This window comes from Ornithorhynchus anatinus, chromosome 2, assembly GCF_004115215.2.
Source record: "Ornithorhynchus anatinus isolate Pmale09 chromosome 2, mOrnAna1.pri.v4, whole genome shotgun sequence".
NCBI classification, from domain to species: Eukaryota; Metazoa; Chordata; class Mammalia; order Monotremata; family Ornithorhynchidae; genus Ornithorhynchus; species Ornithorhynchus anatinus.
This window is the reverse complement of record NC_041729.1, coordinates 33818277-33829408: the sequence shown is the minus strand read 5'-3', so window position 1 is coordinate 33829408 and position 11132 is coordinate 33818277. Positions and strand designations below refer to the sequence as shown.

The following is an 11132-nucleotide window of genomic DNA, read 5'->3' as shown; positions in this document are numbered from 1 at the left end:
AGAGCCCAGCCCGGCTCCTCGGGGCCCTGACCCGGCCGCAGGGGACTACTGCCTTTCGGCTAGCAACTCTTGGCCTCGTTGTTCTTGGGCCCGACCAAACTGCAAATTCCTGCCAGTCCACCCAGGATCCGCCCAGAAGTGCACCACCCACCAGGGAAACCCCAGTTTCCTCCTTTTCTCTCTCAGGCCCAGACCCAGAGGCAAAATGGACAGAGCTACGAGCCAACCAACTGGGGCTGAAGACAAGGCTGAGGAAACAGTGAAGGGGAAAGGGGGAGGAGGGTGGAGGAGGAGGGAAGAGGAGATTAGCCATGACTCTTGGGGGAGCAGGGCTCAAAAGACAGTAGCCACTGCATCAGCTTGGGACAGAGGCCCAGAGAGAGAGCAGGCTACTGCTGCTTATCTCATTTCCCCCGGAATGAACTCAGCTACTCCGACTGACAGACACACTGTCAGGCTCCCCTAGGTGACTCCAAGGGCCAGGACCCAGGTTGAGAGAGAAGCATTGATTCCAGACTGCTCCAGTGAGAGCATCTGTTGAAAGAGACCACCCCTCCGGCCAGTTTCTGAGCCCAGGGAGGAGGGCCGCCCGGAGCTCAGTTTCTTCCCGCTAGACACCATCTCTCCCCAACGCCTATGGTCCTGGGGTTTGCCAATAAGAATACTCCTCTTTAGAGCATTTTGGATCTGCAGGTCCAAATTTCACCACTGCCTTCCTGGTCTCAGGCCTCCTCCTTTTCCTTATAGCTGGAGAACACAGGAGCAAGGAAGTCCGTGAGGCTGAAAGGGCCCAGGAGAGGTGAGTGCCCAGGAGCATTAAGGTAAGGTCCAATTCAGCAGGGGTTCCTCAGGGTGGAATGGTGGTGGTCATGGGGCAGCCTACAACTTTAAAACACGGAGTCCAGAAAACAGTTTTTCCGATGGGGATTAAAGAGGCAGAGACAGTTGGAGGGAATAAGCCCGGCCCACCTGCCCAAGGACCCAAAGAAGGAAGAAAGTAGCCCTAGAAGAAATGCAGTATTCCCCCTTCCTCTTTTTTCTACAGCCTACAGTTTGGTTTTCTGGGGAATCTGGGTTGTGACGACTGAGTATCTGTTGGAGGCAGATGCTTGGCTTCTCTTAATCTAGTGATGTGGGGCGCAAGAGGAAAGGATGGAGATGAAAGGATACACAGCAGTTGGGTGAGTTTGGTATCTGAAGATAATTTTAGGGGGCTACTGATTTTTTTATTTTTTTTTTTAATGATCTGCAAGACCATGGGGGCTGAAAATAAGTGATCTGAACTAGAGAGCCTTGGGGTTGGGACATGTGTCCCACCCCTGCTTCTCTGTTCTGCGCAGTCTGCTAGGAAAGGGAGTGCCGCAACCCCAACACACACGAAATCTGCCTCTAAGGCAGTCGAGATGCCTCCAACCACAGCCCGAGGCCCTCCCTGTCCGTCAGTCAGTCAACTGTTCTTACTGAGCACTTACCATGTGCAGAGCACTGTACTAAGTACTTGGGAGAGTACCATGTAGTAACAGACGCATTCCCTGCTCAAAATGAGCTTACAGTCTAGAGGGAGACAGACAATATAATTAAATAAAATTACATATATTTATGTAAATGCTGTGGGGCTGGGAGGGGGAATGAATAAGGGGAACAAGTCAAGGTGATGCAGAAAGGAGTGGGAGAGAGGAAAGGATGGCTTAGTCAGGGAAGGCCTCTTGGAAGAGATTTACCTTCAAAAAGGCTTTGAAGGAGGAGAGAGTAATTGTCTGTTGGATATAGAGAGGGAGGGAGTTCCAGGCCAGAGCAGGACGCGGGCGAGAAGCTGGCGGTGACACAGATGAGACCGAGGTTACAGTGGCACAGCCCACTCCTCTAAAGTTGGCATTAGAGGAGTGAAGTGTGTGGCTGTGCGTGTAGTAGGAGAGTAGGGAGGTGAGGCAGGGTCGGGCGGGGGGACGACGACAGGTGATTGAGTGCTTTGAAGCCAACAGTGAGGAGTTTCTGTTTGATGCGGAGGTGGATGCTCGACTACCCTCCTCCTTTCGCAAGGTCCTGGCAAGGATGGAGGGGGCTGCTATGGAATCTCTAAGGTTTCAGGACTCTAGGTTGGCTGCAATCCAACACTGGAATCCAAGACCAAGCCCCTTCCCTCACATCTGCCCACATGCATGCATGCATGCAATACATACATACATACACGTAGGGGGGGTGGGCAGCTGGGGTGGGCGAAAAGGGAAACAAGAACCCAGCTGCCATGGCCAGCTGACTCCAGGGCAAGGAATTGGGATAGCACTTTCCTTCCTGTTCCTCCATGCTCTTCCCCATCCCCCTGCTCTTGGGTGCCTAATGCTGGGCTCCCAGAAGCCCGTCAGGCCCTGCTCTTGGGGGTTCTGCGCCCCTGGACAGTTGGGGAAGGCAGGAGTTTCGTACCACCTCCTGATACCAGCCTAGTGAAAATGAGTGGGTGCTAGGCTGGAAAGGAAGTAAAGGCCCAGAGAGGTTAAGCCCCACAGCCTTTGGTTCCCTTAGTAGCAACAGAGGATTCAAAACCAGGCCTTCTGACTTCTAGCATTGGGCATCCTCCATCAGATCCCAAATTCTGCTCCCAGTGCTAGGGCACAAGGAAGCCGCGGCAGCCTGGGACTCCAAGGAACTTAGTTCCGTTGCCACTTCACAGAGCCCGTGCTGCCCAGGACCTTTATCCTGACACCTCCCCAAGCAGGGACCCGACCCCGAGCCGGGCCACTTCCTCCGCCCCGGCTCCGGGGGCGGCTCCCGAGATGCCACGTTAATGCCGCCGCCGGATCACTCACCCTCAAGCAGGGCAGACTGGAGAGCTCGCCATGGAGCGTCGTCAGGCTGTTGTGGCTCACAGACAAGTGCTCCTGTCGGGGAAAGCAACAAAGCCAGCTTTATTCTGGAGGAGCAGAGGTAGCGCCTCTCGCCCTCCTCCCGGACAGCGCGACCCCACATCACCACCCCTCCCTCCAGAAGCTCGGCGGCCCGGGCTGGAGCTTCGGCCGGGACACGGAGGACAACGTGTGGCCTAGGCCAGGATCCTTACCAACTTCTGGAGGGCGGCCAGCTCCTCGGGCAGGTAACACAAGCCTGTCCGGTTGAGCTTCAGCCACCGTAGGCTGGTCATAGACTTGACATGCTCGGGAAAGTAACCCCCCTGCGAATGAAGGAGGAGAAGGTGGGTTAGGGAATCCTGGGACAAGCTAGCCCATCTGGGGTCCAGTCTCCCCAAGGAAGTGACAGATGCCTGACCTCCATGGTTGGCACAGTCAGGATCACCGTGCTGTACTGGGCACCACACCGGGTAGGTAAAATAGCCCTGGCCCCTGCCCTTCAGGGGGCCACAGTGGAGAAGGAGCCTCCATCCTGAAAAGCAAAGACAGGAGGGCTAGCCTACTCCCCAATCCCCCCCTCCTTAACTGGGCATCTCCTGCAGATCACCAGGCCCACCCCCTGCCCCTTAAAAATAATAATAATAACTGTGGTATTTGTTAAGTGCTTACTATGTGCCAGGCACTGTACTATGCGCTGGGGTGGATACAAATCAATTGGGTTTGACCCAATTTGGTCACATCTATTTTGTTACCAGGCCCTGTGCGGTTCGGCAGCAGAGTGAGGCCCCACCAACCGGGTTTGTGCCTAGTGGACAGAGTATGAGTCTGGGAGTCGGAAGGACCTGGGTTCAAATCCTGGCCCCGCCACTTGTCTGTTGGGTGACCCTGGGCAAATCGCTCAACTACTCTTTGCTTCAGTTACCTCATCTGTAAAATGGGGATTAAAATTGTGAGCCCCACTGTGGGACAGCGAACGTGTACAACCTGATTAGCTCGTTTCTACTGTACTTAGTATATTACTTGGCACATAGTATAGAAGTGGGAAAAAAAACCAAACCCAAAACTATGAGGGGGTCTGTGGAACCATCGTAGCTTAGCGGAAAGTGCACGGACTTGGGGGTCAGGATTTTCTAAACCTGGCTCCGCCACTTGTCAGCAATGTGACTTTGAGCAAGTCACTTCACTTCTCTGTGCCTCAGTTACCTCATCTGTATAATGGGGATTAAGACTGTGAGCCCCACGTGGGACAGCCTGATCACCTTGTATCCCCCCAGCGCTTAGAACAGTGCTTGGCACACAGTAAGCGATTAAACAATACCAACATTATTATTACTATTATTATGTTTGTACTGGACTTGCTTATATACCTTTTTACCGATTTAGCAAAATCTAATGCAGCAGAATTTCAGAAATAGCAGGGTAGCTGGCACTAGGGGTTGTCCCTACCCAGAAGTCCGGAGAGTGCCCCGGACACCTCCCCCCGGACCTGCCGCTGGACACGCAGTCCTCCTCAGGCCACATTCTTTAACCATGACGCAGGTTCTTCCACTCTAAGAGGGGATCGTGAGGCCGAGGCCCCGCTCCCCTGCCCCGCTCAGAGACAGTGCCCAGCCCGGGAGCTCTAGGTAAGGCAGACGCTGCTTGAAAGGGAGGGATTGGGGAAGGCTCAGTCCTTACTGTGTGCAAAGCACTGTACTAAGCACTTGGGAGAGTACATTATAACAATAAACAGACATTCCCTGCCCATAACGAGCTTACAGTCTAGAGGAGGACCTAACTTTAATTAAGAACTCCCTCTCCATATCCGACAGTGCACCATTCTCCCCACCCTCAAAACCTTATTAAAATCACATCTCTAAGAGAAGCAGCGTGGCTCAGTGGAAAGAGTCCGGGCTTGGGAGTCAGAGTTCATGGGTTCGAATTTCGGCTCTGCCACGTGTCAGCTGTGTGACTGCGGGCAAGTCGCTTAACTTCTCTGTGCCTCAGTTCCCTCATCTGTAAAATGGGGATTAAAACTGTGAGCCCCATGTGGGACAACCTGATCACCTTGTATCTACCCCAGTGCTTAGAACAGTGCACTGCACATAGTAAGCACTTAACCAAATACCAACATTATTATTATTATCTCTAGACTGTGAGCTCGTTATGGGCAGGGAACGTGTCTGCAATATTCTGTTGTACTGTTTCGTTCCTAAGTGCTAGTATAGTGCTCTGCATATAATAAGCGCTCAAATACCACTGATTGATTGATCTCTTCCAAGAGGCCTTCCCTCTACTAAGGACTCATTTTCCCCAACTCCCTCTCCTTTCTGCGTCACTCTTGTTCTCAGGTTTGTGTCCTTTAAGGAGCTGATCCCTCCCTCAGCCCCACGAGGCCTGTGTACATAGCCATAATTTATTTTAATGACAGTCTCCCCCTCTAGACTGGAAGCTCCTTGTGGGCCGGGAATGTGTCTACTAACTCTGTTGTACTGTACTCACCCATGAGCTAAGTACAGTGCTCTGCACACTGTACATGCTCAATAAATACCATTGACTGATCTTGATTTAATTAGATTTAGCACTGGCAATTAATCAATTGTATTTACTGAGTGTTTACTCTGATCAGGGTACTGTACTGAGTACTTGGGAAGAGTACAATAGAATTAGTAGGCAAGATCCCTAACTTCAAAGAGCTTAAAGAGCCAGAGTGCCCTTGGAATAATAATAACTGCAGCATTCTTACTGGGTGCCAAGCACTGTGCTAGAAACAAGATAATCAGGTTGGAGAGAGTCCCTGACCCACACAGGTCTAGCAGTCTATATGGGAGGAAGAACGAGAATTTAATCCTCATTTTACAGATGAGGCTCCGAGAAATTAAGTGATTTAACCAAGATCACAGAGCAGGCAAATGGCAGAGCTGGGATTAGAACTGAGGCCTTCTGGCTCCTGGGCTGCACGCCTTCCTCAGCAGCAAGTGAAAGGTCATCTAGTCCACCCCTCTGCTTCTGGGCAGAATAAATCCTAAACCACCCAAGACAGCTGAGGGGTCTGCTGGACATTTAAAAGGCCAAGCAGAGCCCCTCTCCCCCTTACCTAAAGAAATATGATTGAAAACACAGGAACGCAACCTGACGGGATGAAGCTTCCAGGCCTGGCAAATACGACAAAATAACCTTTGGGAAACCTGGAAACGGGGCAGCAGAGCTCTAAAATTCCCGGCGCCCACACCTCGGAGTGGCCCTCATATAGTGTCAAACACACGGACAACCCAAAGTCAACGTTCTGATGGGCTGAAAATATGTCCTGCTTTAAAATGATGTCCAAGACAGTCTTTGCTTCGCTTGGCCTGGAGTCCCATGCATATTCTGAATAATACCCAGCACATTGTGGACTCCTAGGAGATATCGGGGTGGCGCGTCCTGTTGGGAACGACAGATGAGCCGGGATCCTGAAACTCGGCATGAGGGAACGGATGATAGTGCAACACCACTGGGGCTCCCTCGCCCTTGGCCAGTTGTGGTCCCGCTGGGGACAGAGCACAACAAGCAAACAGGCGGACGGGGTGCGGCACGTTTACGACTTAAGAACTTACGACGTAGCATAGAGGGGTATCACCACGTCCTGGCAGGCGGTTCAGTTGGCACGTTAGCCAACTATTCGTCAGGATTTCTATGGGGCCCGTCCACCTCGCGGAATGCCCTAGGTGGATCTTTGGTCAGAAACCTTCACCGCTGATGGCCTGGGAACTGCGGCTAGAACCCAGAGCTCTTGACTTCCAGAGCGGAGCCCCTTCCCTTGGACCAGCGGCGGAGGTCTAAAAGTCGTGACAGTATTTATTAATAATAATAATGTTGGTAGTTTTTAAGCGCTTACTATGTGCAGAGCACTGTTCTAAGCGCCGGGGTGGATACAGGGTAATCAGGTTGTCCCAAGTGAGGCTCACAGTTAATCCCCATTTTACAGATGAGGTAACTGAGGCACAGAGAAGTGAAGTGACTTGCCCACAGTCACACAGCTGACAAGTGGCAGAGCCGGAATTCGAACCCATGACCTCTGACTCCCAAGCCCGGGCTCTTTCCACTGAGCCACGCTGCTTCCTGGATCCAGAGCACTTCACTAAACGCCAAGAGAAAGATATTCAACAACAGAGAGTTATTCGGCCCAATTATTCTTTATGTTCCTGAAGTCCCTCCTTTGACAGCTTATAAAGAACCATCAAGTTAGCAGGGGCCCTCGAGAGGTCTGTCAGTCCATCCTCCTGCTTCCGCATTTAAGCCATTCCAGCAGACCAAGCTCCTTTCTTCAGGCAAATTAAAAATGGAAAGGTAGACTCGAATCTCTAATGGGAAATCACTGAAGTAGGGTGACCAGGTTAGAAGTCAAGATGCCCTGGGGTATGTAGGCCGGGAAACCCACCTGTACATTTAGCTGAAAAATGAGCTAGAGATACCCACATGTAGTTGTAGATATTCACGACTCTTCACAAACTCCCTCCAGCTTACATATATGCTCTCTTGGCTCTTTATTCCTCAGCTTCCTTCACCAGCCTGGGAGTCAGAGGACCTGGGTTCTAACCCCAGCCTGCTCTGTGACCTTGGGCAAGTCACAACTTCTCTGTGCCTCAGTTCCCTCACCTGCAAAACAGGGGTTCATTACCTCTTCTCCCTTCTATTTAGACTGTAAGCCCCGCACGGGACCTGATTATCTTGTATCCACCTCAGCACTTAGTATAGTGCTTGGCACACAATAAGGGGTTAGCATACCACAGTATTATAATAATAATGTTGGTATTTGTTAAGCTGGGGTAGATATTATCATTAGTATTATTTTATTATTCCTCTCAAGCTCAGCTTCTACCTGTACCTTGTCCACACTGTTCCTCTAGCCTGGATCGCCCTCACCCCCCAAAGTGAATTGACTCCAGTGCTTTCCACATTCAATTCTCTCCTTAACATCCAACGCTTTTATTAAGCCTTCCCCAATTAGTTCCCAGCACCCAAATTATATGAGCTCACCACCCGTCTTTTTTTTTTAATTAATTTTTATGGCCTTTGTTAAGCACTTACTATGCCAGGCACTGTACTAAGCACTGGTGTAGATATAAAATAATTGTGTTGAAAAGTGGCTTCTACCCACTCTGGGTTCAATAAATACTACACTGAGACATAAATACGTACGCAGTTTAGCAAGAAAATTGATTCCACCTTCCTTTCAGTGACATCTGTTTAAAACCCCACACCCAATTCAGCTTGGCTGTTCCCAGGGAATAAAGACAGTGTCATCTTTGAACAGGCCAGCCAGACCCATAATAAACGACGTCTCAGTGACGAGGACGTAACTAGTCATATCCAAACCTAGCTGGTGAGGAGACGTTAGCTACAGAGACACTTCTCTGCAGGGAAGCAGCATGGCCCAGTGGAGGGAAACGGGCCAGGGAGTTACAAGGACCTGGGTTCTAATCTCAGCTCCGCCAACTGGGTGACGTTGGTCAAGTCACTTTGCTTGCATCCATCCCAGCGCTTAGTACAATGCCTGGCACACAGTAAGCGTTTAACGAATACCACAATTATTATTATTGTTAACTTCTCTGGGCCTCAGTTGCCTCAACGGTAAAATGAGGATATGTGTTTATTCGTATTTATCGAGCACTTACTGAGGGCAGAGCATTGAATTAAGCAATTGGGAGAGCACAATATGACAATTAACAGACACATTTCCTGCTCATAACGAGCTTTCAGTCTGGGGGGGCAGGGAGACGGACATTAATATAAATAAATGGCAGATAGGGATGGAAGTGCCGCGGGGCTGGGAGGAGGGATGAAGAAAGGGAGCAGGTCAGGACGATGTAGAAGGGAGTGGGAGGAGAGGGGAGCTTAGTCAGGGAAGGCCTCCTGGAGGAGGTGTGCCTTCAGTAAAGCTTCGGTAAGTCCCCTCTCGAAGATAAGCCCACCTATTCATTCATTCCAGTCTTTATTGAGCGCTTACTATGTGCACAACACTGTACTAAGCGCTGGGAATGGATAACTGGGCAACAGCTAGAGCCCCATGATGGGCTCACAGTCTCCACGGGGGAGCCGGACAGCAGAGCAAAAGAGAACAAAACGAAACCAGACAACATCATCGAGCTAAATTAATTCTGCTGGTCTCTGCTCAGCGCTTACTACGTGCCAAGCACTGTTCTAAGCGCCGGCCGGATCAGGGGGGATGTACACCTCGTTAACGAGATCGCAGCGCTGTCCTCTCCAAGCGCTTAGGCCAGTGTTCCGGACGCCGTAAGCGCTCAATGAAAACGACCGAATGAATGAAGAAGGGGCAGCCTCTCCGGGGGATCTGGGTTCCAATTCCGCTTCCGCCAAGCATTGGCTGCGTGACCTTGGGGAAGTCACTTCCCTTCCTCTCCAGGGGGGAGAAAGTGTCCGTCCGTTTATAGGCCGCGGGCCCGGTGAGGGGTCGGATGGGGTCCGATGGCAGCAGGCCGCTGAAGAATTGGGGCTGCGACCTAGGCCCCGGGGAGGGGACCGGGGGTCGGGCAGGGGCTCCGGCGACCTCACCTTAAAGTCGTTTCCGCTGAGGTCGACGCCTCGGATGAAGGGGAGGACGCCGGTGGCGGCCATTGCTCGCTCCAGCCCCAGGAGGAGGAGGAGGAAGAAGAGGACGAGGCCCGGATCCCGGCAGTGCCGGAGGAGGCGAGCAGGAGCCTGCAGCCCCGCCCCGCCCCACCAGGAACACGGCCCACGCACCCCCGCCTCCCCGAAATACAGGCCTCGCCCCCCAGGAACTCCGCCCACACCCCCGCAGAATTACAGGCCACACCCCCCAGGGACACGGCTCACACCCCTGCAGAAATATACCCCTCGCCCACCAGGAACACGGCCCTACCCCACCAGAAATACAGGCCCACGCCACCAGGAACAGGGGCCACACCCTCTCGGAAATACAGGCCTCGCCCCCCAGGAACACAGCCCACACCCCCTCAGAAATACAGGCCACACCCCACTAGAAATACAGACCCCCCCCCACCAGGAACGGGGCCACCCCCCCCCTCAGAAATACAGGCCTCGCCCCCCCAGGAAACACATCCCACATCCCCGCAGAAATTCAGGCCACTCCCCCCTCAGAAATACAGGCCTCGCCCCCCAGGAACACGGCCCACACCCCCGTAGAAATTCGGGTCCCACCCCACCAGGAACACGGCCCAACCCCCTCAGAAATACAGACCTCGCCCCCCCAGCAACACAGCCCACACCCCCTTAGAAATACAGGCCACACCCCACCAGAAATACAGACCCCCCCCACCAGGAACACGGGCCACACCCCCTCTGAAATACAGGCCACATCCCCTGTAATAATAATGATGGTATTTATTAAGTGCTTACTATGTGCAAAGCGCTGTTCTAAGTGCTGGGGGGGAATACAAGGTGATGAGGTTGTCCCACGTGGGGCTCACAGTCCTAATGCCCATTTTCCAGATGAGGTAACTGAAGCCCAGAGAATAATAATGGTAGTATATGTTAAGCACCTACTCTGTGCCAAGCACTGGGGAGGATACAAGGTGATGAGGTTGTCCCATGTGGGGCTCACTGTTTTAATCCACATTTTACAGATTCATTCATTCATTCAATAGTATTTATTGAGCGCTTACTATGTGCAGAGCACTGTACTAAGCGCTTGGGATGAACAGGTCGGCAACAGATAGAGACAGTCCCTGCCGTTTGACGGGCTTACGGTCAAATCAGATGAGGGAACTGAGGCCCAGAGAAGTGAAGTGACTTGCCCAAAGTCACACAGCTGACAAGTGGCAGAGCTGGGATTAGAACCCATGACCTCTGACTCCCAAGCCCAGGCTCTTTCCACTGAACCATGCTGCTTCATAATAATAATAACCTTGGTATTTGTTAAGCACTTACTCTGTGCAGAGCACTGTTCTAAGCGCTGGGGTAGATACAGGGTAATCAGGTTGTCCGATGTGAGGTTCACAATTAATCCCCATTTTACAGATGAGGTAACTGAGGCTCAGAGAAGTGAAATGACTTGCCCATAGTCAAACAGCTAAGTGACAGGATTCGAACCCATGACCTCTGACTCCCAAGCCTGGGCTCTTTCCATTGAGCCACATGCCTGGCACATAAGAAGGGAAGTGACTTGTCCAAAGTCACCCAGCTGACAAGTGGCGGAGCTGGGATTAGAACCCACGACCCCTGACTCAGGAACAGCCCACACCCCCCGCAGAAATACAGACCACGACCCCTGAAATACAGGCCACACCCCACCAGGAACACAGCCCACACATCCCAGAAATACTGATC

At 52.1% G+C, this 11132-nt stretch overlaps 1 protein-coding gene across 1 annotated transcript in view; it reads right to left on the bottom strand.

Annotated features, from left to right (window-relative positions):
• Window positions 1-9548, bottom strand: part of LOC114809151 (DNA topoisomerase 3-alpha-like) — a 25227-nt gene extending 15679 nt beyond the window's left edge. The window contains 4 exon segments of the mRNA XM_029058288.1: window positions 633-687; window positions 2805-2876; window positions 3056-3166; window positions 9378-9548. Coding sequence (XP_028914121.1) covers window positions 633-687; window positions 2805-2876; window positions 3056-3166; window positions 9378-9440 — 301 coding nt within the window. The 5' untranslated portion in view covers window positions 9441-9548.
• Between the last annotated feature and the right edge of the window lie 1584 nt (window positions 9549-11132).